At 42.1% G+C, this 27,289-nt stretch overlaps 2 protein-coding genes across 3 annotated transcripts in view; one reads left to right on the plus strand and one right to left on the minus strand.

Annotated features, from left to right (window-relative positions):
• Positions 1–27,289, plus strand: part of col9a2 (procollagen, type IX, alpha 2) — a 150,834-nt gene that overhangs the window by 74,717 nt on the left and 48,828 nt on the right. The window contains exon 1 of one of the 2 annotated variants that reach the window (XM_037795525.1): positions 22,672–22,765. The exons of the other annotated variant lie outside the window; for it this stretch is intronic. The gene's annotated coding sequence lies outside the window, so the exon portion shown is untranslated. Of the gene's footprint in view, positions 1–22,671; positions 22,766–27,289 lie in introns of those variants that run through there. 2 annotated transcript variants of the gene reach the window in all.
• On the minus strand, positions 1,379–26,072 carry angpt2b (angiopoietin 2b). The gene is made up of 9 exons (XM_037795529.1): positions 25,176–26,072; positions 19,541–19,696; positions 18,786–18,907; positions 15,083–15,315; positions 14,444–14,568; positions 10,328–10,429; positions 7,035–7,201; positions 2,914–3,044; positions 1,379–2,674 (listed from the first exon to the last, which is right to left on the minus strand). The coding sequence occupies exons 1-9, from the start codon at positions 25,494–25,496 to the stop codon at positions 2,514–2,516; spliced, it is 1,518 nt and encodes a 505-aa protein (XP_037651457.1). The 5' UTR covers positions 25,497–26,072; the 3' UTR covers positions 1,379–2,513.

Below are 27,289 nucleotides of genomic sequence, written 5' to 3' on the forward strand. Positions count from 1 at the left end.
TTAGTAATGGGGTCACTGCATGCAAGCAGAGCATGTGAGTGTGTTTGCGTGTCAGGTGTGCTTTACTGCTCCTACAGCACGTTACGTGGCTCAGGTCTATTGTCACGACCTGTGCGTTGTGTATCCATAGCTTAGCTTGTACTTGATCCATTTGTGATGATATTTGTAGTTTCCCTGACAGATTCTTGCATGATTGCATCATATATTTACACACATATTTAAAGCTATGGCCAGGCACGCACAGTAGCAGCGCTGTTATCCCTTTGAGTAGTTTTACAGTCTTGAGCAGCTCCTGCATATTTCCTAATAGAGTAGTAAATCAAAGGCAGTTGAGCGTGTGTACGTCCTTCACAGATTCAGTGAAGTCACACACACGGAAAAGCTATTTATTTAAACTATTTATTTGTAAAAAAAAATAAATATTTGTTCAGTGTATTTCTTTTTTAAGTATCTTTTGAATAAGCAGATATGTGTTTTGAGACCTTGCTCACAGTTCATTACGCTTAATGTCTCATTTCTGCAGTTGTATTCAATTTGCCGCAGTCAGACGTGAATCACACTTGGGAGTCGCATTAGGCAAAAGAGGATGAGATCTTTAAGTGGTCTTTCTGTTTGTCCTTGAGTGAATGAAGCACGACAATTAGCGGACGATTGTAGACATGGCCAGCCAACGTGTGTGTGTGTGTTGTCTTCCAGTTAGCAACGGCTGCCGTCCCCAGCGTACACTGAGACATCCAGGTCACAGTTAGTCGAGGTGAAACCCATCCGCTTTCTAATGGGTACCACAGGGACCGGTGTTATTGGATGATTCATCAGATCAATGGTCGGCAGCTCCCATCTGACTCCCCGAAAGTCCAGCATGCGGGGCTTGTTGGAGTTTATGTAGCTTACATGGTAACAAGCACCTGGCACTGTGGATTACAGGCACCAAAGACTATATATGATTTTATTGTTTTAACAAAGTACAAATTGAATTTACAGCTTTGTTCCCAGATGTTATTACAAATGTTTCATTTTTTTAAAGTAAATCACGCCACGGAAAAGTGTATGATGTACTTTTATGAGCGAAATCTCTCACAAATAAAGTTTTATGAGAGTTGTGCCTGGAAAGAGTCGGGGATATTTCATTCTGAAAAGCCCTTTGGAAGATACAGCAAAGGGCAAAGCCTGTTATTGTTGCTGTTCTTTATGGTGTTGTTTTATTAACAGTGGTAAACCATTGAAGTCACTGTAGGTTATCTGATGTTATATTGCGTATGGACTGAACTACAGTTTTTAAACAAGTACTGACGTTTTACAGTCTGATTATGCTACTGGAATAAAGTTACAATCAGGCCATTGCATGGGAGAAAAAAGATCCAAGTTAACAAAGCATTCGGTGTGAAATTAAGACTTTATAGTAAGAGTATAATCAGTTGACTTTCTGTAAACTATATACAAGGATGTGTCTGTGAATTATTGCAGTTAGGTCACATGTATTTACATCAAACACACAAAAACACAACCTAAGTTTTATTCCTTTAATATAAAAATATGTATTGCAATAAAGTGTCTCTAAAGGTTTATCCATTAATCAGTTGGATTGTATTTTGGTTTGAGTAACTGGTCGTATACATAGCTGCGTAATTTGATGTCATCAGTTGTGTTTTTGTCATCTGTAGCAAAGCTCATACCCTCATTACCAGCTGAACAATCTTTATTAAAATATAGTCTGGGCAGCGTTTGTGAATAGATATTGTTAGGGATGTCACAATACCAGAAATTTAGTAGTCAATACCAATACCAGTGAAATTGTATACAATTGCTGTGAAAACCTCTCCTTAAAAAAATTGTATTTATACAAGTTTCTCGCCAAAAACTAAATTTGACAAGATTACATTTGAATACATCATAATGTTAGAATTTCCCTTCGTCCCTTTTCACTGAATAGAGCTTGAATGCATCATAATGTAAATCAATGGCACCTCCCATGTTGAAATTGGCAGGACGAGAGCTAGTTAACGTTAACTGGCTCTCGTCCTGCCGATTTCAACACAGATTTGTTGTTCGCAATCTAGCATTATCAGGGGAAAAGTAGGGTGCGCCCCCTGGACGCATAGATAATGAGTTTACTGCCTCCCAAACACATTTTCTATCGTCGCCGGGACACTGTTAATCCCGAGCCCTGACAATACCTGTGGTACCTGCGGTACTGTAAGAAAAACAAGCACTGTTATGTTTTCAGAATTTTGGTATCGACTCGGTACCAAAGTATCAGTTCTCGTGACATCCCTAGTTATTGTTGGTTGAATTTCTCACTCTGGAATTCACAAAAACCACAGTCATTTCCTGAAAGTCCACGTGTCCCCAGGCAATTGCTAAAACCCTTCTCCAAGATGTCCAGAAGCTGAAACCACCAACAGTCGGACTCAAATTTCCTCCCAAAATTGACCAATTCCTGGATATAGTTCATACTGTTCATCGCAGGCGACATTCACTTCTTCACAATCTGACATCGCGAACGAGCTACGCCCTCAGAAGTTTGCCGGACGCACCATCATGGTCGTCATGGTAGCCATTACATTCGGACCCTTCCAATAGTACCACTTAATGCCGTTGTAGCGAACCACGCTGGAGGAGCTGGGGTAATATATGCCATTCAGGTTGGATGGACCGCATGCCTCAAACCACCAACCTGGAGACGGAATGTGCCAGAAAAGTTCAAGGAAAAAGTCAAAATTAATTCAATTCACGCTCATGAAATGTAACACCCAAATGTACAGCTGCAAGTCAGCAGTAACTTTATATTGGCGCAGAGGGAAAATGAAATGCGCTTTGGGACATTTACAAGGGGGTGGATAGAAATGTTTAACAAGGTGTGTTATAAGGAGAGACAGATTGAGACAGGGCTGGAAGTTGAGGGAGGCCGCGTACCTCCTGATGCGAGCTGGGCGCACTTGCAGGTGCAGCGGTCGTTGTCTCTGTCCTTGGTGCTGAACTGGGTGCCAGTGTGGGTGAGGCTGGTGGTCCGTCCAGCTGTGCCACTGAAGCCCTCGGCATGAAGGCTGCATTTTGAGAGAGTAGCACAAGAGCAGAGGATTTCAGCAAAAAAGCTTAGCCACAGGCAGCTTTCATTATTTAAAGCTGCATTGGGCAACTTTACATGGTAGTGAGTGGTTACTGCACGAAAACGGTTTGAACTTCTTGTTTTTCTGAAATCATCTAATGCAATGTTGGTAAAGTGAGCACAGTCATGTTTACCAAACCGTCTGTGACTCCTTAATACTGCAGGATACCAGAGGGACTAAAGAGGCAAAACATATCTAACTGGGTGAGTCCAACTATCTTTGCTTGGAGCTGCTGTTTAGGAGTTAGTGGTTTACTTTTAATTTGTCACTCTTTGTCTGACTTGTCAAAATGCCTCTGGGCATACCTGACATTAGGATTTCATTTTGGCAAACATAGCAAACAGACAGCATCTTGGAGGAGTGTGTAGCATTTCGGGGATCTATTAGCAGAAATGGAATATAATATTCATAACTATGTTTTCACTGTGCATAATCACCTGAAACTAGAATCATTGTGTTTTCGTTAGCTTAGAATGAGCCGTTTCACATTTTTACATCACCTGAAGGCCACTGTAGTTCTCAGACACGCTTGCGTAACCGCGGTAACGTGAGCCACAGAGTGCAAAACCGTGGTACCGCCAGCTGCCGTCTGACTTGTGTTGCTCCTAAAGTAGTGTTATGATAAGGATGGCCTCTGAGCAAGGCCGTAACGCCGAATGGCGTTACCACGAACGGCAGTACAGTAACCTTATATTTTGATGTTAATAAAATATATCCGAATTCACGAATATGTAGGATATCACTACTGACATTCATGTCATATTACGTCACAACGTCTGCTGTATTAACCATGTGTTTACTACGTGTTTATTTGCATATAGAGCTGGGAAGTGAGATCCGATCACAAGTGGTCACTGGAGACGCGTGTGAAGACGCATTCTAATGCCAGGTGTGAACAGACGTATTTAAAGCTGTCCACTTGTGATCCGATCACTCAGGATGAATGTTAATGTCAGGTCTGAACAGGGACTTGGAGTCTGTGTGGAGCTGAGTCCTGTCACTTATTACATAAAAAAAACCAACTAAATTATTTCACAATCTAAGATAATAAAGATAAATGGAAAAATAATCAAAGAATAACCAGTAATAACCAACTGTAGACCACTGTAGGAGATCATAGCCCGTTTAGTATGTGCACAGTACTTTTAACACAAGGTTCCATCTCCCACTAGGTTCCCATTGTTGCCAAACATCAATACAAGAACTAACCTAAAGAACTTCTCATTATTTTCCCGCCACGCTGTGCTTTGTGAAACAACCCAAACAGTCTGCAAAGAAATCTCTGCCCAAGTGAAATTGATTCGCTCAATTATTTTCATACAGCGAGTCCCCAGCAATGGCGTCTGTGTGCATGTGTGAGTGTGTATGTGTGTGTGTCAGTACTGGTTTGAAGAGAGTGGACGAGGAGGAGGTCAGCCCTGCTGTCTGGCCTCTCCTCGGCCCTGTCATTCTGTCTAGTTAGTACCGGACTCTCCCCTGAGTTATGTGACCCCCCCCTCCGTGGCCTGGGGCACGCTGTCTGTGATGACTAAATGAAGAATCCTCCTCTTGAATTTGTAAGTTCACAGGGCAGGGGCAACACATCATGAGGGGCGGCGGGAGGGGAGTTTGAAATGGCGCTGCTTGGGACGGAAATAATGATGGCTTAGCGGAGAGTGCTGGAATAATACATGAGGGGATATTTTTTTTTTTTTTTTTTTTTTTAGATGACTTAACTTTTCTCTTCGTGATGGATTAGTGATGTGAAGAAAATTAAGAACTATCAAATTAGACAGGATGGCAACCACAGGCTACAGGATATCCTATTGGAAAAGGCGGCCTGTGGACTGTGCCAGCACTTCTTGCAAAACTTTTTGCCATGACTTCCAGATGAATTAGTTCAGCTTTTCCATCAATACCGCAGACCACAGGCTAATCCCTTTCAAGGTGACTTGTCTTTTTCTTATTGTTGTTGTATCCCTTTTAATGACAAATATACAGTTACATTAAAAGGAATGCCTACCTTTTGGTTTTACTCTAAGACTGGCTGTTCTTGGCTGCCTCACATTGGCCTGTCATGCTGATGATTAATGTATGAATAATGTTACTGGGTTTTTAGGTGAAGACCTCCATGTTGCTCCAGGGAGCACCCTGGATGCAGCCGAGGAGGAGGAGGAGGAGGAGGAGGAGGGCTGCTTTGGCTGACCAGCTGCATAGCGTCGCAGCTCCGGCATGGGAGTTTTAATATAAACCCACAGACGGAGCCAGCGTCCTCGAGCACGCTAGTAAAGCTCAGTGCATATTGAACTAGTTAACACAGAACATGATCTCAGAGGTAGCGAGCTACAGAGGTGATTATATGCATTCAGGTGCCCTCACCTCACACGGTGTAGCCTTCAGCGAAAAATAGCGAAACATTCCGTTTCATCGCGCTAATTATGTGGAACAAACTCAGGCAAATGCAATTTGCTGCACTATTAGGGATCTTGGAAGGCATACACCCACATATGATTATGATTTTTCATCTCTTTTTTAGAGCATCAATCTCCATAAACTTTCCCCCAAAAAAAACAAGGGTGAATTCCTGTGAATTTTTCATGAAATCTGAACTATTTCAGTTTATATTTTTATGTTTTTGGAGGAAGCACGGTGTCAGCACACCCACACATAATCTTGTTAGTGATTGCAGGGTTACCACGGAGCTTGGTTTGAGTTGTCAGTTCCTGGCAGGGGGTCAGGTATTGCTGAGCGTTCCTGTTATCCTCCAGTGGAGGTGGCTCCCCTTGGGGATTTTCGGGGGCAGCGGTAGCCGCGGCGATGAGAGAAGAAAAATGGAAGAAAAAAGTGGCTGCATGCCTTCTACTGAGCTCATCATTTTGAATGGCATTCTTTAAAAAAAAAAGGTCCAAGTGGTGCCTTAACTTCAATGCTCCGGGATGAGAAAAGCTCGGAGAACGAGAAAAATAGAAAAGGAGCTTGAACTGTTGATAACGGTTTCTAATCTGTCGTGATATTAAGAGTCTTATACCCAGAGGGAAGGCGACAATTGAAAGGGTGTTACTGCATTGCAATTATGCCTCTCACATTAGAAGGCCCTTAATAAAACACTTTACTGAAATAAAGCACCTTCATTATCGTCCTATTCATGTCTGATTTCTGACAAGGTGAAAGAATTTAATTGGAGACCTGAGAGCACAAGAAGTGTTTTAATTTAGCATTTTGACATATATTGTGCTAGACTAAACACTTTTGGATGATCTAATAATTAATATGGGTTTAAGAAAATATTGACACACGAGTGTCATGATATTATGTTGTGCGATACTGTATCAATTCTCCAAAACGCTGTATACATTTTTATTTAACCTCTCAAAAACCAGACAGCCCGCCTTCGGGCCCGAACACGATTCCATCTTTCGGAGGTTGTAGCAGGCTTACTATTAAAGCTAAAGCGAAAATACTGACATCATATGAAACTAGAAAACGCTAAGGAATCCATTGGTACGAACCATGTCATACTAGCTTGTCATGAAAGAGGATAAAAAGGCTCCAAGGTTACGCAAGGAAAAACTGGCATGGTGATTTTCACAGGGGTCCCTTGACCTCTGACCTCAAGATATGTGAATGAAAATGGGTCTCTCCTTTACAGACATACCCACTCTATGATGCAGTTTGGGCCAAAAACCATACAGTTTTGTGCATGTATTTCTGCTGTGTTCTTTATACTATGGCATCTTTCCCAAAATTAAATCGCCTTGCTTACAGTACCACAACATATTGAATCGTTACCCTTGTATCATGATATGTCATATCGCCGGATTCTTGCCAATACACATCCCTAATAATCAAAACAGTGAATTTTGATCCGACCAATGCATCAGTATAAGCCAGAAAATGCTTGCAGGTTCAGTTCAGTTATGAATTAAAATGCTATTTAATGCCTGGTACCTGTAGTTGTTGTCCTCTCCATCTATGTAGAAGCGATCGTAATGTGAGAAAGCTTCGTTCCCCTCTCTGTCTCTTAGCTGGACATGCAGACTGCATTCCTGGGAGCTGGTCAGCTTGTGGATGATATCATTCCCCAGCCAGTGCTCCCCAGACGGCTCTCCAAAGCCCTGGATTAGACACAAAGACAGAGAAACAATGGAGCAAGAAAATAGTCTAACAAGAGGGGGATGGATTTACCAGGAACCTGCCAAGGTTTTTTTTGGAGTTAATATGAAAATGGATATGAAGTCGCATTTATCATTTTGATGGCCCAAGACAGTTCCACTGAGTTTATGAAGGGAAATACTCCACTCCCAAAGCAAGGGGCAGGTCAATTGAGACTTTAATTTTACCCTAATATCCTAACAATGCTCCATCTGTGCCTGCAACACCAATACAGTATAACCTGTGCAAGAAGAGTGAAGATGATGAGAATCGCATTGATCTCTAGACATTCAGAGCTGAGCAGCAGCTTGTTGTTGTTAGCGTACACAAGCTGATTAGATTCTGAGATTATCATTTCTTTCATTAAAACTAGTATTATATAATCCGCCCTGTCTCCTAAAAAATGACGTTCCCATACAACGAAACTGCATTGAGAACTACGTTTTGAGGGGAAACATATTTTGTCGCAGATTACATTTATTTTTGACATATCACAATTGCGTTTGTAATGATAGTTTGCATATGGGGGAGGTCGGGGTGGTGGATGGGTCAAACAAATGCAGGACTTTCACCCTGAATACAGCTGTTTGTTTCCCGTGTGAAACTAGAAGTCAACGTTCACTTATTTTAATTTACGTAGCTTAATAACTTAACAAACGTAGTCATTTTAAGCCAAACCATGATGTTTTTTTTACTAAACGTAAGTAGTTTTGTTGCATTTTTGTTTCGCTTTGTTTCGTTTCAATTTAAAACATTAACCACGTGTTTAAAGCTGTTTGAAACTGACCGTAATCCGGGAGAAAATAAATTTCCCTCGAAACGTAATTGAGAATGCAGATTAGTTGTATAAGAATTAGGGCTGTATATTGGCAAGAATCAGGCGATACGATATGTATCGTGATACAGGGGTTACAATTCAATATATTGCGATATATTGCGATACTGTAAGCAGGGCGATATGTTGTGATTTTAAAATTTGATTTTAGGAAAACTGTCATAGCATAAAGAACACACCATCATATGCATAAAATCTGATTAAAAAAAGTTGACTTTTTTTATGCAATCAGAACAGTGGGATCTGCATTTGCATTTATCACAGTTCCTGTAACATCCAACACCATAGCACTACTTTGACAGGGTGCATCTCTTTTCAAATGAAATAAAGCATTGATTTAGTCATTCTTTGAATCAAAAATATTAATTTGTAATCGATAATGTTTTTGACAATCGATACAGAATCACAAAATGTAATATTGCACTACTCAATGTTTTTGATATTTTCTAACACCCCTAATGGGAATGTCATTTTATAGGAGACATGGTTAAATATAGTAGGTCTAATATCATTTCTTGTTTTATTTGAATGTTATTTTGTAGCACTAAATAGGTGTACAGCAGTATTTATTGATCCAAATGTGAATTAAGGGAACATCTTTTGTAGGAATGGTGTTCATTCCTCCAGTAGAGTTCAGAGATGAGCATTGAACTGTTCTGGCAGCTTTCCTTTTAATATATCGACCATTTGTACATTTTATGTAAGCAGAATATAAAGAAACCACTATACAAAAGAGAATTGTCAAGGACAAAAACTCCGCACCAGGATTCAATGTTAAATGGTGTTAACAGGTTGAAGGCACAGTAACAGAAACACGATTTCACAGCAGCGTTAAATGAAAAACGGATAAAGTGAGCCACAAGGGCGTGATGGCTTTGACAGAAACAGTTTTTCTGTGGGGATGGATGTTGCCACTGCAGGGAAATGATGATCACAATAGCGCTCTATTCAAAGAAGATGGCTTAAGTGGAGAGACGTAATGTGGCTTCTTGCAAATGAATGTCACAAAGCTGTCAAGCACAAAATGTCACTTGTTGACTGACGCAAGCGAACGCTTGAGAAGTCATGGATTCACAGTATGAAAAGGCCAAATTGAGAATGCGTATGTTATCTGACAGTCAATAAGCACGTAACCAACGAAGACCAGAGCTGTGAATAGTCAAACTCTACATCTGCAGATATTAAGCATTCTTTGTTCAGTCTTAACAGAAGGACATTTTTTTTTTTCTTGTTTACCTCTGAATCTCAAGTCACTTTGTCTCGCTGTCAAACTCTCTGTTTTGTTATTGGTCTTAAGTGAGAGTGAATATATAGTGAGAGCCTTGGCACATTTATCATTTGGCCAGCAAGGCCTGGGTGCGTTATCTGCCATCTACAGGGGCCCCTGTGCTTCCACGCCCCAACTGGAACCAAATATTTATCATCCACTTGTAAAAATATTGTTCTTCAAAAAGAGTTTTTTAAAGCTTTTTTTTTCTCCATCTCTCTTTCTCACTCTGTCTGTTTGCAGTCACGGTCCTTCTCTTGCATTCTGTTTCCAATCCGAGCTGTAGCAACTGATTTGTTGGCGTGGGCGAGAGACAAATTGCTACTCCGCTCAATCCCAAACTAGCCTCACTCATTTGTTCTGTGTGTAATTTAACACGGTCGAAAAGGCTCGCGAGCATCTGTTTTTCTCTGGAATATTGATTCTATTGAGAAACCTTTGTGATGAGGTTCAGAAAAAAAGCATCATCTAAATGTAAGTTCCAAATAAAACCGAAGCCAAAGGTGTTAGAACATGCCTGATTCGGCCAGAGCGTTGGCGTAACTTCATAGTCTCTTGTGTACGGTTTGTATTACATCCAGTTTATTTTTCGGAGTTTAAGCAATGTGGTTACTTTCATCACCACACAAAAAGCTATTGCGATTAAGGATGGGTACAAACAGTAGTGCTCTGGGGGTCATTGAAGTACATGGTGTGTGTGTGTGTTTGTGTTTTTGGGCATGAGCTTGTGTGGGAGTATGACCGGGAGAGGGGAAAGAGAGCAGGTGCAATAACATGGGGGGTGGTAGAGAACACGAGGGCGGCCAAACACAACAACCGCAGGTCACCTGGGATCACAGCTTTGCCGGTATCCCACGCCTCTCCATGCCAAATCACCCGTGGACGGGTTATTGGAACCTCCTCTCCAGCCCCCACACAGTACTGATCCATACTACCTCGACTGATAATGATGCACTCTAACCCCTACCCCTCCTGCAGAAAACTTACCATTTTGTAATCTCTCCACCCACGATGGAAGTTTACGGAGCCGTTTCTCCGATGCTGCAGCACCGTCCAGCCGCCGCCTCTAGTCTTCATGTCACAGAACACCTGTGGAAATGAAGGCAGATTACAAGAATGGGTCTAAGTTAGGGTCAGTTCAAATATTTAATCGCGATTAATCGCATGATTCAAAATGTACCTTAAAGGGAGATTCCTCAAGGTTTTAATGCAGACATATGCAGCAGTGACTACAAGTATCATCATATTGGTGTGATTGTATCCATCAAAGGGTTAAATTGGGCATTTATGAAGTGCTTAGAGGATATTTGAAAATATCGCGATATATATCGTGTATCGCAATATAGCCTAAAAATATTGTTATATTATTTTTAGGCCATATCGCCTAGCCCTAAAATGTATGTATATATTTATGATTGGAAATCAATTAACAACACAAAACAATGACAAATATTGACCAGAAACCCTCACAGCAACCCTAAAAAAATCTTATATTTTATGGGTTCGGTGTGGCAAAGTGGCTCGATAGCGCCCCCTACAAAGTTGGAAAAATTGAGCCCTTCATTGAGGTTTCACCTACATGAAATGCACCAAAAAGCCTATTTTCTGCCTTTTACAGGAGCTTCACTTTAAAGAACTCCCCCTACAGTTTTAATCAGATCAACGTCAGATTTGGTCTGTACAATCTAAAGACCTTTGCCATCAAAAGTTATCAAACGCTTGCTTTTTCATAGCTGGTGTGGTGGCAAAAAAAGCTCTTTTCGCCATAAAGCAGGAAGAAAGTTGTTGTAACTTCAGCGTTCTTTGTCAAATATACTCCAAATTTCTTAGCCATGACGACGGTCCAGGCCTGAGGAAACTTACATGCCAATACATACTGGTAGCCCCGCCCCTGAACTTTAACCCCGCCCTCTTTCATAACCCATGAACTGTTTGTTGTAGACACCTGTGGGAGGCATCATTGCACTCAGAAGAGTTCCTGTTTCAGTGTGCCTGTTTCATGTCGACCGGCATCTCACCAGTACCCCCAACGTGCAGGAATGTGCGATGGCCCGTTTATTGCTACTTTAAGCTTTAATTTGGAGTTTGGATGACTTTGGAGACACCACCAGTCCAATATTCACCCTCCCTTGGTCTCCACAGCTGCTGAGGGAAATATCTGGCTCTTTAGCAGCCAAATGCCTCACTGTGTTAACCAGCTAGTACCTTACAGTTGTTTGGCACTGGGCCAGTAGTGTATAGTGGGTATATCAGAGCTTTTTTTCATTCAAAACAACTACCTGCTGTGATAGGAAACAAGGCTGATGAGACTGAACCAACACATTAAACTTTGTGGGCCGCAAAACCAAAACAAAGAGCAGAGAGAGGACAAAATGTTCCGTAGATCTGAGGGGAGTTCTCCTAATCACTACAAATGACCTCTTTGATATTACACATAATCAATTGATTCATTGTTAATATAAATAGTGTATATTGATTAGTGCAGCTTTAAACCACACTTGATATACGCCAAGTTCTTTCTGTTCAAAACTGATCCCTAAAACTGTTAAAAAAATGAAAACTGGAGTTAAAACATGTTAATATTTTTTTTAATTAAGGTCTAATTAAAAATAGAGCATATTGTTTTAGTATTGGTACCATATTAGTACCAATATTGAAAATTTTTTAAACATTGTCTAACCTTTTTCCTATTTTCCGCTTCAGACATTTGACATTGATGTCTAATCAATCGAGTTTATGTCAATAAACTGAGATTAGTTTCGGAGTGGTTCTCGAGAGAAAAGTAGCAAGAAATTACATTAAGAAATAAAACACACTATAGTCTTTCTGTTATTTTAAGGATGCCTTGGAAGCCTCAGGAATGGAGAGGGTGGTGGGGGGGACCCAACATTTCAGGGGGACACGCACTGATATGATCCAGGTGGGAAGGAAAAACCAACATATCAGCATGTTCTCTAATCCCCCCGAGTGGGGGTTTAGGAGGAGACATCTGCGTTTTTGGTTACACACACACTGTTTTCTTTCTTACTTGGCTTCACATTTTTGCCAAATGTGGATATGTTTGGGAGAACAAATAGGAATGGATTGCACTCATTCATCTGGTGACAGAATTTGAAATGTAGACGTGTTAAGGGACTTGTTTTACATATTCAAGGTGTTTGACTGGACGTATTCCAGCTCCCCCTTAGGTATCGTGATGAAATGACTGGGAGAATTTCTCCCACGGGCGGTAAGATTAGATCCTTTTTAATTGAGCGAGTGTATTCAGTGTGCATACCTCAAGGCTACAGAGTGGGACTTGTCAGTATTCTTATAGGCATTATGTTTGAATCTCTACGCAATGTTGTTGTCTCCTTAAATTATAGATATTGTCCGTGACATTTCTGGCCTCTACAACATGCAATGTGGTTAATTACTGATGAAACTAAATTGATTTGCTCGGCCGGTTGCTTGAATGTCGTCCACCATATAAACCACCCGGACCTGTCTCAAGAGTCATACGGCGGTATGTATGGATGCCGGTGTGTGGACAGCATCCCAAGAGGTCTCTCTATATTTCGACAACTCAACCGGCTATTTGCTGCTAGAAATGAAATGAGAGTTTTCCAGCACTTTCCCAGAATAGGAAAGCTAAATCAAGGTCAAAAAGCACTCAGGTCTTTTACCTCCGAAAACAGAGCAGACTGGCAATATGCTGCGATTATCCTCTGACACATTAAACCAATGTTCTGGCCCTTAAAGGCATCACACTGAATACAAAAACACGGTCTTGAAATAGATTAATTTAAGTCATTTTCCCAAATGTGGTTGTTATTCTGATTTAGACCAGATCCATATTTTAATACTCCAAATTCACTTATTATTAGCCAGCAAGGAGTCAGTTGGGGCCAAACCCATTAGAATAACATACAAAAATCCAGACAATGTATTATGATTTTATAAAAAAGATAATGCTGTGGTTATTATTTGTAAGGGGCATTCAGGGGACACATAGTTACTTCCCAATATGTGTTTAAAGAGAAGCTGTTTAATGTTATGAGCCCTGTGCATAATGTAGCTAAAGCAACAGAGCTATGAAAAATTAAAAAAAGATGCTGATTGTTTGGTTTGTAAACACCGTCATTATTCACAACCCTCGGTGATTAAAAGTTACATAGACGGATAGATAACAGCCTCATATATATATAGCCAAATCTGTACGCCACACATATGTTTTTTTGTCTCTAATCCAACTGAGAAAGCCCGCTCGCCGTTTTGAAAATAGGGCAATTTGTATCTGCCCCACTTTTTTACGCCGCCACCCAGATTGCCAGCCACATTGGAATTAGATGGCATAGATTGAAAGCAGCGATGATTCGGGGAGTACTAACTCGCATCAGTGGAAACGCGCATTGGCCCCAGTTGGCAGGAAACACATGGCACCAGTGCCTAACACCTGGCTGCCTTGCCCACAGGAAATGAAGAGGAAGAACAGAGGGGGGGGGAACAGAGGCGGTAGGAGATGGTGCCAACCAGCAAACTAGACTGAAAGTAATGAATAACAAAAAAAAAAAAAAAAAAAACTGTTTCACTGCTATCTTTCTCTTTTTCTGTGGTATGCTCTGAGAGTGAAGATCAAGGATAGCCTGCTGGTGGATGCCACGGTTGAGTTAGCAAGGGGCTAGCTACTTCAGGTCAGCGGAGGAGCCTCTTAAGCTTTTCTGACTTTGCATTCAGCAGTGCACACTCGCTCACCATGAAGCCCCCGGAGCATAATGCTCCTGTTGCTTATTATTTTAGCTCTCTGTAGCCCAGCGTGACATTTCCATCAACCTCTATACCTAAAGCCCCCGCAAATTACCATTACATCAGACTAGTTTGTCCTTCCAGTGTTTGCTGCGGTCCAAAAAGTAACGATAAGCCCTCTGAATGTCTTTATGTAGTGTGTGTGTGTGTGTGTGTGTGTGAGCTTTATATTATGGCAGGCTGGGCAAAAACAAAATGATCCCAGTGCTAAAGACTGAAAGACAAAATGGATAAAATGTCTCCCAAAAAAGGTTTCATGTCACAGTCAGTTAGGTGATATTTGCAAGAAAAGGTCAATGACCTTTAAAGCTTTACTACCTTGACAGTCTGCGTGGAGTTAGGGAGGCGTATGCCATATATTCCACTCTCTGTCACTCCAGATCGCAGGATCTCTGCACAGTCCCTGAAACTGAGCGGCTCCTCCTTAGGCATATTGGAGATTTCTGCCAAAAAAAAAAGCAGGCAGGCATTTATTTACAGATGGCAACCTTATGGGTTTTTCGCACACAAATACCAACCCCATATGTGAGATCTCTTACACTGTTAAGCTCTGGCTTAAGCCCTGCAATGTCTGCGGTGCATGCATGTATGTCGTGTGTCTTGGATTTGAATTACAAACTGTTCTCGAGGTGATATTTATTCATGTTAAATGTTACTTTTATTAGCCTAAATCACAAATCCCATTCGCTTTAATTGAAATGCTGTAGATCCTCTTTTGGCCCAAATGAAATTCTGGTGTTTACTGATATTATTATTTAGTCGTTTTTGCACTAAGGAAGTAATGAGTCGTAGGAATGCAATATATAATTGTGTACTAAATACTAGCGAGTGAGTGCTTCATCCTCTATTTCATATTAAGTAATATTTGTTGTACCTTCACAGCATTTTCCTTAAAATAACTGATGTAAGCAGTACAATTTGCTCATTGAAAAAAAACGGCAAACCCCTCATCCTTACCATTGCAGTGGTTGACCATAGCCAGCAGCTGCTGGACGGTGTCTGTGAGCACGGCCTGCTGTCTCTGTAGTGAGGTGCTGTTGAGCGTGGAGCTGCTCAGTTCACCCTGCAGCTGGCTGACCAGGCGACTCTGCCTCTCCAGAAGCTCTTGAAGCTGCTGCTTTTCGCTCTGCAAGCCCTGCAGCTCCCTCCCGTTCCGAGCCTCCAGCGCTAAGAGCCTCTGCTCCAGAAAACTACCGAAGACAAAAAAGCAAAAATAGTCTAGTATTGACTCATTTTCCTAAAAAAACATCTTGAAAAAAGTCAAAGATCTGAAGACATATTACATCAAGTGTTAAGATGCACCCAGTATTCTACTGTTATTAGGCCATTAAATAGGCGTTATTGGTCACTATAAGCACCATAGATGTGGGTCATTAGGGGCCTACTACGTTGTAAAGGTGAAAGCGAAACTTAAAAGCAACACCTTCTAACACGTAAAACTGAAAGAAACGTTATGTTTTGAACACAAAGAGAATAGCTTCTTTTGGTTTAGGCAACAAAACTACAGCTTATATAGTTTTAGGCAACAAAAACACTTAGTTAGGTGTAGGAAAAAACACATTGGGTTTTGGCTTAAAATAGCTATTTTTCAACAGTCAAACTTTACGCTTGTGAACACAAAGACAACTACACGTTGTTGGTTTCACACGGGATGTGAGCCCCATCCTCCTGGGTGAAAATCCTGTGTTTTGTGTCCAAGTCGACACCCCTGACCTCCATCCTATATGGAGTTTCACGCGGTGCCCGACTTACACTTCTGCTTTTGTCATATTTACTGCCGTCGCTAGAAATCGCTGTAATGTTATTTTATACTTTCTTTCGTTGATCTATCATGTGAATAGATGATAAAAACCTACTATTGTGTGTAGTAGGCCCCTATTGACCCACATCTATGGTGCTTATAGCACTTATTTAATGGCCTGATAACAGTGGAATTGGCTGTAAGATGCATCTTGAACGGTATGGGTGGCAGAAGATATAAGAGTGAATACAGGCGGAGAATCCATTCATTCTGCGTTCACCTATCTCAGCAGAGGTTGCACAAACTTGCACGTTTACATGACGATGACTAATAGACATCAGCGTGACAGTCTCATCGGGCTAACACCATATAAACACCTGTACTGCAGCAGCACTCACAGATGGGCCTGCATGCTAAGCCTCTCGATCATAGCCATGAGGCAACAATCTGAGTGTGTGTGTGCATGTGTGTGTGTGTGTGTGTCTGTCACACCCCCACCTCCAAATGAAGATCATAAATCCCTGCAGCCTGATCTTTATGGCTTTGACTAACGACTGTGCAGCAGTTATTTATTGAAACAATCCAGCCACCCAGATTGAACAAGCTACTTTTCAGCTCCGTGCACACGCAGCCGCTGAACACTAAACGTGTTTCTCCCACTTTAGGCGGCGGTGACTCAGTATGTGGCCTGGAAGCAAAGCCGAAATCAATCCAAATCCTTTTAAACATCACTTCCATTTCATATGTTTTGCCTTGTGGTGGGGGGACACTCAAAAAAAAAGTGGCAAAGTAAAGCTGACAAATTGTTCTCCATTATGTATATTTTAGTTTGAGGAACAGTCGAAGTGAAAAGCGCGGCGGTAAACCAGCACAGCAATGTTTTAACAGTTAGAGGGTTTGACAAAACAAACATGGCAATTTGGATCACATTGCATTCTGGGCAATTAAACTGTTATGCTTGTGATCTTGTGCTATTTATTGTTATTGTAATACATATATTGCTTTTAGACTGAGCTCGCCCGCTCCCCACAAAATGCTGTCCTTACTGCCAATAGTATTTTACATGTAGTGCCTATGAAAACAAACATGTCTCTGCTCTTTTTAAGTTGGCAGCAGTTCATAAACTGTCTCCATGCCCTCGAGGATCAGCAGCAGTAGCCCCCCTACAACCGCTGCAGTTCCCTTTTTATTCCACGGCTGCAAAATCTACTATGACCTCTCTAATTTCATGCGTCCCGTCATGTCATGTTTACCCTTGTGAACATGTTTTTTCATTTATTTGCATGTCATATTTCATGTCGCCGAACTTGAAGGACGAGCGCCCAAAGGGCAGAGCGGGACCAGATGTGTAACAGGTGTTGAAGCTGGAGCACTGTGTTCTCCCGGTCACACTTGGTACAGATGGATGGAATGATAAACAATCAGATACAAAGAGAGAAAACACCCGCTCCTTTTTCACGCCGCCCAGCGCACTGTCCCTAACCCCCTGCTGGCCCTAATTTGACCTTGAGTTCCTCGAGAGAAGAATGGGAAACCCCTCCTAACACGCACTGCCTATTCACTGGCACACATGCTTACACAATGCACATTATATTGTCGGTAAGTGCCCTGTTTTTCAGATCTAGTGGAGGCATTCAACATATGACGTATGAAAAGGACCAGTCTAATACATACGTACATACATGCAGTATATTACACTTCTGAAGGCCTTTATATTTTGCCACCCAGTGTCAAATAGCTTTTTTCCTGAGAAAACATTCTTTGCTGCTGCAGGAAGAGATGTGTGTGTGTTTCCTACAGCAGCCACAGCAGCTAATTTGGAATCAGTAAAGGCAAAGCAGCAGCTAATGCCTAGTTCACACTACATGACTTTAGACCCTGATTTTCCGCTCCCAGACAAAAGCCCCAGATCAGAGGCAAATCGGCGTTGGCTCGCCGCTCGCACATCAGCGTTCAAGCGCCATGTGTGAACTGCTCAAAGACACGAGCTGGTGCCTCGCAGACACATTCCAGATATCTAGCATGCTTAATATCTGGACCCTGCAAGACACGGGTTGAGGGGAAACCTGGGGGAGAAGGGGTCGTCTGTAAAAATAGGAACTTACTGTAAGTGTTGCATTTTGCGCCTAGAGGAATAAGTTAAAAAAGAAGTGTGGACACGGGCTATTTTGTGAACCCGTGCCAAAGACAACATGAGTAATATGTCTAACGCATGGTGATGGTATATCACGTCATTTACCGTATATTTCTCGCATGTGTTTTTCGTAACAAAACGTAGTTTGGAGGCCTCATCGGGGATTCCTCACGGTGAAAGATCTCGTAGTGTGTGACCCCTCCTGTCACCGGTCAGTTATGTAGTGTGAAAACTACAACTTCAAGACTACTGATTACAAGACAGCAAGTCGTGTAGTGTGAACAGCGCTGAGATCTGACGACTTTAAAAGTCTTGTAGTGTGAAAACTGCAACGAGGATGGCAGAAAGGACAACTGATCGTGTATAACCTTGGAAAACATCAATAAAAACTAAAGTGAAAAAAAAAAAGTCTTGTAATGTGAACTAGGCATAAGCGGACAAAGAAATAGCGCCACGTCGCCACCTTCAAAAAAAAAAAAAAAAAAAGCCTCACTAAGAGAAAATCCAAGAGAACAATTTGATTGTGGTAAGGCAAAATTCTTGTCTGAATGGTGATTTTCCTGCAAAAAAACAACCGCAGAAATGGCTGCATAACGTGACCTTGTGATGTTCAAAATGAGGGAATAAGTGCCTTGTGAAATACCACTTAAAGTACCATGATGGATCTGAAAATAAAGTACCTAGTAAAATAAAACTTACCCTGGAAGTCTTGCGGTGCCTAAAAATGTACCTGCCTGAATAATCTTTTGAAGCGTGCGTGTGTGTGTGTGTGTGTGTGTTCTCACCTGTTTTTATCACTGAGGCGTGAGATCTCCTGGGTCTGCAGGAGAATATGTTTCTCCAGCCGGTTGGTGAAGAGCGAGTATTCGAGCAGCTGTATCTCCAGGCGACTTGTCTGGTTTAACACCTATAGATTGATAAGAACAGAAGGATAACTCTATCACAGTATGTGTAGTATTGAAGAATGGATGGCGGAGTGATGAGGGACTGATTAACGGGGCTCCGAAAATCACCCCTGGGGGATAAACAATGTCGCGCGGCACATCACACGGCTCATAATGCTTCGTTCTTTGATCTTCCGATGAAAACTTGAGCAAGAATTATCTCACAAGCACCTGTGACATGTTTTGAAGTTGAAACAAAAAACTTGAACAAAGCAGCTCAGATATTTATACAGGTTGCATATCGACTTTGATAAGAGAAAAAGAAAGCACGAGGACACAAAACAGCCCAATCTGTAATAACAGCTCTATGGCATGATTGAAGAGACATCTGTGTTTGTGCTACTGAGCTTTATGTTTTAATTGGCTTGTTGTCAGACGCCGAGCTCAATCCATTGTGTCAATCAGAGCCTGTAGAACCAAATACCAGCTGTTTTAACGCAGTCGCCGCCACCTTTGGGCAACGGCTTCCTCGGCGGGTTACATCTGATTTACATTTAATTAGCTGTTCGTTTTTGCAAAGTGACATCATTTGTTTTTGTATGAGTGTTCATTTGCATTCGCCGCGAACGAGTTGTCTCACTCAAATGATTCCTCACCTGGGTCTCGACGTCTGTCAGTTTGCGGGTCTGCTCCGCCGATTGGCTGAGCAGGTTGGTTCCCATTTCCAGCATGGCAGCTGTCTGGGTGTGCACCGCGGTTCTTTTCATTTCCTCCATCCCAGAGCGCACGTTCTCCTGGATGAAGTTCTCCAGCTGTACAGAGGACAAGCAGACTCTGAGAATATTATCCAGTAGGGGTGGGGGGAAAAAAATCAAGTCACCTTTGTATTGCAATTTTTTATAAATAGATTTTTTTAATGCAAGAATCTACAGTATATATTTACTTCATTTGATTTTAAGTTGAGGTAGAAGGAAGTTACCGCTTTTATTGTCGTAGTCTGAGTAACGTGACGTCATATTCGTTCTGTAATCATCAACCAAAATGAACAGTAGCCGTCCGGCTGGCCGTAGCGAGCAGAAACCGGCAGATACGACAGAGCACAAAAACAGCGAAGGGTTGACGTGAATACGACCTGCAACCTCACATGTTAAATCCAACGTCGTAAACGATACACATTCAGTAAAGTATGGAAACACTTTGGGTTTTGCACATTGCCAGGAAAAGCAGAGCTAGACATCACGGCTAAAGCTGCATGCTGACTCTGTCATGGACAGGAAATGTTATCGTATCGCGATAACGTGCGGTCAAGCCAGCCGTCACTCGCATCTCCGTGGTCAAATCGACCGACGCTACAACTGTAGAGCACCCATATACTGACATTTATGTTAAATGCATTCAAACGGCCCCGATGGAGCCGACCATGGATGTATAAAGAGAACGGAGCTGACTAGGGAAAGCTAGCGACAGACTTGGTGAAGGACGTGGAAATATACACGTGCGACTACGTCCGGTTTTCAGAATAAGGTGTTTATAAAGGAAATTGTATGTACAAAATACATATATAGAAATAAGATTGATTGGATTATTTTCACCAGAAGTATAACAGATTACATGTCTGTTATAAATTAAAAAGAAAATAGCACTAATTTCTGGGGGAAATGTTTATTCTTTGATTTTGGGGTTGCTGGAAAGAAATTTAAATAAAATAATGCCTGACAATGACTGATACATTTGACATCTCTGACTAAATACATGCTGAAAATCAAACATTCTTACTGTATTAATTTCGATATTTTCCAAAGTACATGTCCCTAGAAGTGTATGATTCAACTTTTCCCCATGGTCTAGTGTTGAAAAGTTAACAAAATCACAATAAATCGTAATGTAGAATAGTTGTAGAATCTCAATACATATGAAATTGGCCCCTAAGTATTGTGATAGTATCGAATCGGGAGATAGGTGTATCGTCCCAGTCCTTATTATCCAGCATGTCCAATTCCCCAGTTTCATTGTGGTGATAATCATATTTTAGGAGGTAATACGCTCACTGGCAGCTTGATGCAGTGTGAAAGTAGCAACCTTAGAGTGATCTGCCTTTTTTCACCTCAATCTTTTCTGGTACTGTGATGGAGTCGTGGAATATATAGTACCCCTACGGCACTCACAGTGTCTCGCCACCCATCTATCCGTCTGCAAGTCTACCTCAGGCAAATACCAAACCTTACATTCATAAAATGATGCATTTCAAAAAAGGGCAGTAATGATATACTGTACACCAAGAGACTGACATCATGTCCGTGTGCAGGACTTCAGGGATAGTCGCCTACACTCTGTAATCAATCAGAGAAAGAAGCATTTGGCAAAACCCATCATATGTTGCAGAGGGAGTAAAAATAGGATGGCATCCATCTTCCAATAAATAGATTTTCTTATTAATGTGGCCGGTTTCAGCGAACGGCATCTGGAAGACAAATTCGGCTTCGCCTGCCGTGAACGATGGAATTTTGTTTGACGTTTAACGGGCAATGGCCTGTGTCTTGCAATAAAGCGAAGTAGAATATCGAACCGGAGGACATTAATATTTATGACTTTTTATGGGGAGAAAAAAGATCAGACTTTACTCATTAAACCACATGACTGGAAAATGAAGTCTCTGAGGAGAACGCATTCAGAAGTATCCAGCTAATGAGTGGTTATTCGCAAAAAATCGAAGGGAATTCAAATGAGGCTACGATTTGTTTGTTTGTTTTTTCAATACAAATGGCCATTTCAGAGAGGAATGGGATTATGTTAATGCATTGCCACAGGAGAGGGCTTTTTTCCTATTTTTTATGCGGTATAAAAGTACTGATCCAAGTGGGCAAATAGAGATGAATCTGCAATTAAATTGTTTGCCTGCTAGTAATCTTTCTCTCTTTGTCTCTTACTTCCTCTTGATCTCCCTCACTAACTCCCTCTTTGATTCAAACTCTCCCTCTCGCTCCGTAAATCCATCTCTCACATTTTGCTACTTAAGGACAACCGAGACGGCGTAAAGAATCCATCCATAACGAAGGTTATGAGGAGATTACCAGGCGGATTATAGCCAACTTCCAAAGGAAGAACCAAAGACCCCTGCATCATAATCGGCCTGGTGTATTGAAGCTGCAATCAGCCGCCTGTCCAAAGTGTTCCTATTACAGCCTTCTGTCATAGAGCTCAATCCAGAGGTCCTGATACTCTCCATCTCCCACTGCCAATTGCATCAACTGCAGCTCTGTTACACGCTGCACTATGCAGCCAGATAAATCACATTTGGGATGTAGCATAATTCTGTCTTATTGTGTCTAAGAGGGAGGAGGGATCAGTGCTGACTGAGAAAATCATGGGAGTTGTATCACTTGATAGCTTAATTATTGAGCCAATAGAATAGACACATTTGTTCTGAGTTTGGGCAAAATTTTGTACTTGCCCGATAGACAAACCTACTTGTCCAAAATGGAAAATGTAGGCCTGTTAAACAGTTAATATAATCAATAGGGATTTGAACTATTGGACAACAAATAAGTAAAACAAATTCAAGATGTTATCCTTTTACTTGGTCACATGCAGTGGTTATTTGCATGAAAGCAGACAATTCAAATGATTAAGGAATTAATGATTGTATTATTTGCTTTGATAAAACAAATCCTTGGCATTTGTGGTTTTAATTATGTATTATAAGCCGTTTAGAGCTATTGTTAGGAAGTTAAACATGTCGTAATTCCCTCTCTAATATCTATTTTTCATTGCTGTGAGCGCCACAAATAAATTTCCATTCACCCTCATCGTATTAAATGCAGATATCGCACAACTTTGGCCAGATAAAACCATAACTATCTCATGCCTAGATACCACTAGAGGTAAGTAAGAAAATATGGTTTTGTAATTTGGATGAACGGACACTTTAAAATGTTTCTAAGTCAAAGGCCGTAGTTTGAGAATGTTAAAAGGGGTGTATGTTTAAGGAAATAAAAAAGAAAGAAGACCAATGGATTATGTGAGTAATGTGGGTGACATATTTACTTAATGAAATATTACTGGACCAGTAAAATCAGGTCACTTGAGGGGTAGCCTAGCCACCTTGATCTCTATGCAATATTTCTGTATTAGCATAATCCGCACAGGCTCATAAAAGCACGCTCACATCCCTTTTGCCAATCCTTTAAGGCAGCAGAAGGCCAAAGGGACTAGATGGGGGGGCTGTGTTAGGGGGTTAGAACAAAAGAAAACAAACACTTCTTGGAAACACCAAAGGGAGGAATCTGGAACATTAATACAGTCCTGTTGCTCTCGTCCACTTGGAGACTCCTCTGTGAAACATGCTGGATTAGTGTTTGTGTGTGTGTGTGCTCCTGAGTTTGTGTGCGTGTGGGTGTGTGTTTTCTTTCAAGGGGTTTGGGTTGAAGGCTCACAGTACGGGTCATATCATCCCAGGGGAGCTTTGAGTGCAATCGTGCAAAGTTTCACAGACGCACCGTTTCCTCGAGCTCTTCCGCATGCATATCACCACCAATTCCTCCCCAAAATGTATGCAGATAGGTCTTAATGAGCTCCACAAGGTGCTGAAAAGGCCTTGCCATCTGGGGGTCAAAGGTCAGCTTGCATTTCTAAAAAGAGGCTCTCTTAGGGTCCTGCTGTGTTTATGAGGAAATCCCACCTACAGTGCGTTCATGTATGCATCCCTTTTGGCCTGGTGGGGGTAACTTGTTGAAAGGTTGGATCTTTGTGTTCATTCCAGACGTTATGTGGAGGAAGTTTGGCAACAGAGCAAGATATGTGTCAGCAGAGGGAGAGGGGGGGGTTAAACTGCATCTCCTTCATGGCCAGCTCATATCACAGCTCTGGTGGAAGAGGGAGTGAAAGAGAGAGGCAGCATGCTGCACAGAACATGCCCAAGATGTGTGCAATCTGTGCAGCCTGTACACATGAATAATGTACGCATGTACGCATGAGGGGAAAGTGTGCGCACGCTCACTATTTCTATTCCTCACATGCGTACACAGTGTGGCCTCGTGGGGATGCTTGCCCATGGAAGCTAGCCGTTCATAGACTGAGCATCAGACAGAGTGCGCACAGGGGAATCGAGTGTGTGTGTGTGTGTGTGTGTGTTTCTAGGTGCGTGTCGAAGAGAGCGTGAGCAAGATAGACAAAAAGTTTGAGATCTGGTGGTCGACAAGTCAAGGTGCGAGATGGGACACATTCATCATCCCAGAAGTGCAGAACGGTCCAGATAGAAGTGAAGGTGATGGATAGAGAGGAATGGACTGTCAAAAAGACTGGGGGAAAGGAAAGGAGAATCGCAGACAGTCTCTGTGGTGGGTGAGATCGGGGAGTGACAGAAGCACGGCGAAGAGCTTTGGCATTCATAATACCCCATTTTCAAATCCTGAAATATAATCAACGTTTGCTCTCAGCCAGCCAATCTAAACACTCGACACAAACCCCTTCTAATCACCCGGAGGATTAGTGTGTACCATAAATATTCCGCAAGTGATGCAGACAAGAATAGAGAGACGGGTGGAGAGGGGTGGCGTGTCAGTCAGTCCGTCCTAGACAATGGCCCAACACCGATGCTGTGCCCTGATGACCTTCGCAATGAAAACACTATTGTGAAGCCACTTTTAATCGCATCATTTCATTTTACTCAGTCGTAATCCGAGCTAAATGGAACCGCAAAAGGCCAACGGCCATGCTGAAATGTGTCTCCGGCAGATAAACTTTTTTTTTTTTTTTTTTTTCACTGAGGGAACGTGTTATATTTTTATGTCGGCTGGGGTTCGGTACACAAAGTTTTTCAGCCCGACATTGGCTTACAAACGAGCGAAAAAACACGAGTCAAGTGTGAAAGTTTCTGCTTACTTGTTGCCCCGTGGGGGGGCAATAATCATTTAGACAGTTTAACTGTGTGACATATTTGGCACCCGTATGGTATTAGCAAACGTATTTCATCTTTCTGCTCTCTCATGCAACAGGGAGTTCTGGCATCCCAGTGGTCTTAAACACAGACACACACTCGTACATCAGGCGTTGACGTGGTGCCAGATATGCATGTTTAGTGAGCATCCAGGAAATCCCAGCTACGCATTGAACTTGTCAATAAATGAAGACTTGTCAGCAGATGTTTATCGGATAGTGTACTCCATGGACATCCCTAGCTTTTCAGTGTTTGGTTTGACAATCTGCAGGCTAAAATTTGAAATGATCAACAAGATTAGAGAGTGTGACAGCAAAGAAAGAATGATTAGATGACAGAGGAGAAAGAGACCTTACCTTCTGCAGCCACTGGGTATTATTCTCCATGGCACTCTCTAGGTTTTCTAGCTTCCTCTCCTGCCAGGAAGGCCTCTCCTTTTGGGCCTTACCCGGCTTGGATTGGCTTGTATCGGGCTCTTCCTCGGGCGGGGAGTCGCTCTGGAGGGTGTTGGTGACCTGGAAGTCCTTTAAGGGATGGCAGTGCTCCACCTCGGGAAGGATGAAGGTGTAGCTGCAGTGGCCGTGCTGCACGCGGTGCTGTTGGCGCTCCGAGCCGATGGCGGCGGCGGCCAGCAGGTAGGCCAGGTAGGCGAAGGTCAGGGCCAGCAGGCGGCCCATGTCAGGGGAAAGGGGAAAGGGGAGGGAAGGGAGGATGAGGGGAGGAAGGAGGTTGCTCCTCCTGGCAAGAGCAGAGAAGTCAGATGAGTTGCACCTTTGGTCCTTTTTATATCTCCTTTATCTTTTTCTGTGTCTTGTTAAAAAAGTCCCACAAGACTCTGACTCTGTCTTCCTCCTGTCTTCTCAGTCCAACCCCTGCTGCTCCTGTCTCTTGTTTTATCACTTCTCCTCTTTTTGGCTGGTCCTCCTCTTCTCTTCTTTGCTGTTGCATCCAGAAGTCTTCCTCAGCCCCAGTTCCTGCTCCCGCTGGTCCCCGTGAGGGCGGACGGAAAACACAGACAGGAAAAGGGGATTGCCTTCTATTGTAAACTCCAACACTGCAGTCCAGGAAACAAACGGCAGACTTCCCTCTCACCATTTATCTTCTCTCTTCTGAAAAGTTGCCTTCCTCACTGCCTTCTTTTCAAGCTGCTTGAGTCCATGCGTTGGTCCGGAGGAGAGGAGAGGAGAGGAGAAGGAGGGGTTGGAGTGGAGAGTGGCCCGCTTCAGGATGTTGGCTGAAGTGGTAAAGCTCTTAAAGTAGAGAGAGAGTGGCGTACCTCTCCACACACACACACACACGCGCACACACACACACACACACACACACACACACACACATGCACCTCCTTAGCACATAATCACTCAACCCACCCTTCCCTCTTTCATTTTCTCCCTCCCTCCCTCTTACGGTACTCCTGTTTGCGGGGGTTAGAAGAGGAAGCTACAAAAAAAAACTCACCGCTTACCACAAGAGAGAGAACTAGGAACTTTCTCTGACAACTTTTTGCTCCCACCCTCGCCCTCGCCCTCTCTTTTTCTTTTTCTCTATCTAGATCTCTTTGTATCTCGATCTCTGAAGTTAAAATTTGCTTTATGGCACGACCATAATTACCTTAAAACAAGCTTTAATATATTTTAAAAAGGTAGAAGTAAAATAATATTACTTATTTAAAAGTAAAAATACAACAAATGGTTTGTGATCAAATATTTTAAACTCGTGGTTTAGATACTGGCTTTTTCCAGAGCTTTCGACCGAATCATTCAGAAGAAGTCTGTGGTCGAAAGCTCTGGAAAAACATTCAGGGGTGGGAATCACCAGCGGACCAAGATCTATTGCGATCTATTGAGATTTATTACCTTTTTTCAACTGCAAATTATGCAGTTTGTCAACACATGTTTTATCTAATAAGATCCAGTTTTCACTCTGTTCATTTCAGAGTTTTCATTCACATATCTTTAGGTGAGAGTGAGGTGAAAATTTAGCGTAAATTTGGAGCGTTCTTTAGCATTCTTCCCGACAAGATAACATGACATGGTACCAATTCATTTCTTAGGTTTTCTAGTTTCATGTGCTACCAGTATCTTTACTCTAGGTTTAACACAGACACTGACTGAGCCCGCTACAACCTCTGAAAGACAGAATAGCAGTCGGAGTGTTAAGAGGTTAACAGTTTATATAATAAAAGATCCATACTTCCATCGTGACGAGACGTTTGTGTATCAATACAATAAAAACTAATAAGTGAACCTTGGGATTAGAATATTTTATCACAGATATGTGATATATATGTTACTTTACTACATATACTACAATGAAAAAAGCACTTGTTACAAAGAAATCATAAAAAAATGATGAAGTATTAATAAAATTAGATAGTTTAGCAAGTAGTTTAACACTGCAGTAAAGTGGTAACGTTGAGAACCGGAGGCAGATTTTGAAGGTGTTGTTGTTCTGCTGGTTTTCCCTCCGG

Source organism: Sebastes umbrosus, chromosome 15, assembly GCF_015220745.1.
Source record: "Sebastes umbrosus isolate fSebUmb1 chromosome 15, fSebUmb1.pri, whole genome shotgun sequence".
Taxonomy (NCBI): domain Eukaryota; kingdom Metazoa; phylum Chordata; class Actinopteri; order Perciformes; family Sebastidae; genus Sebastes; species Sebastes umbrosus.

Coding starts and splice junctions, on each gene's coding strand:
- angpt2b (XM_037795529.1), bottom strand. CDS start 25,496: ATGGGCCGCCTGCTGGCCCTGACCTTCGCCTACCTGGCCTACCTGCTG. Junction 15,316..18,785: donor CGCCTCAGTGATAAAAACAG/GTGAGAACACAC, acceptor TGTCTTCGGTAG/TTTTCTGGAGCAGAGGCTCT. Junction 3,045..7,034: donor GGAGAGGACAACAACTACAG/GTACCAGGCATT, acceptor CTCAAAATGCAG/CCTTCATGCCGAGGGCTTCA.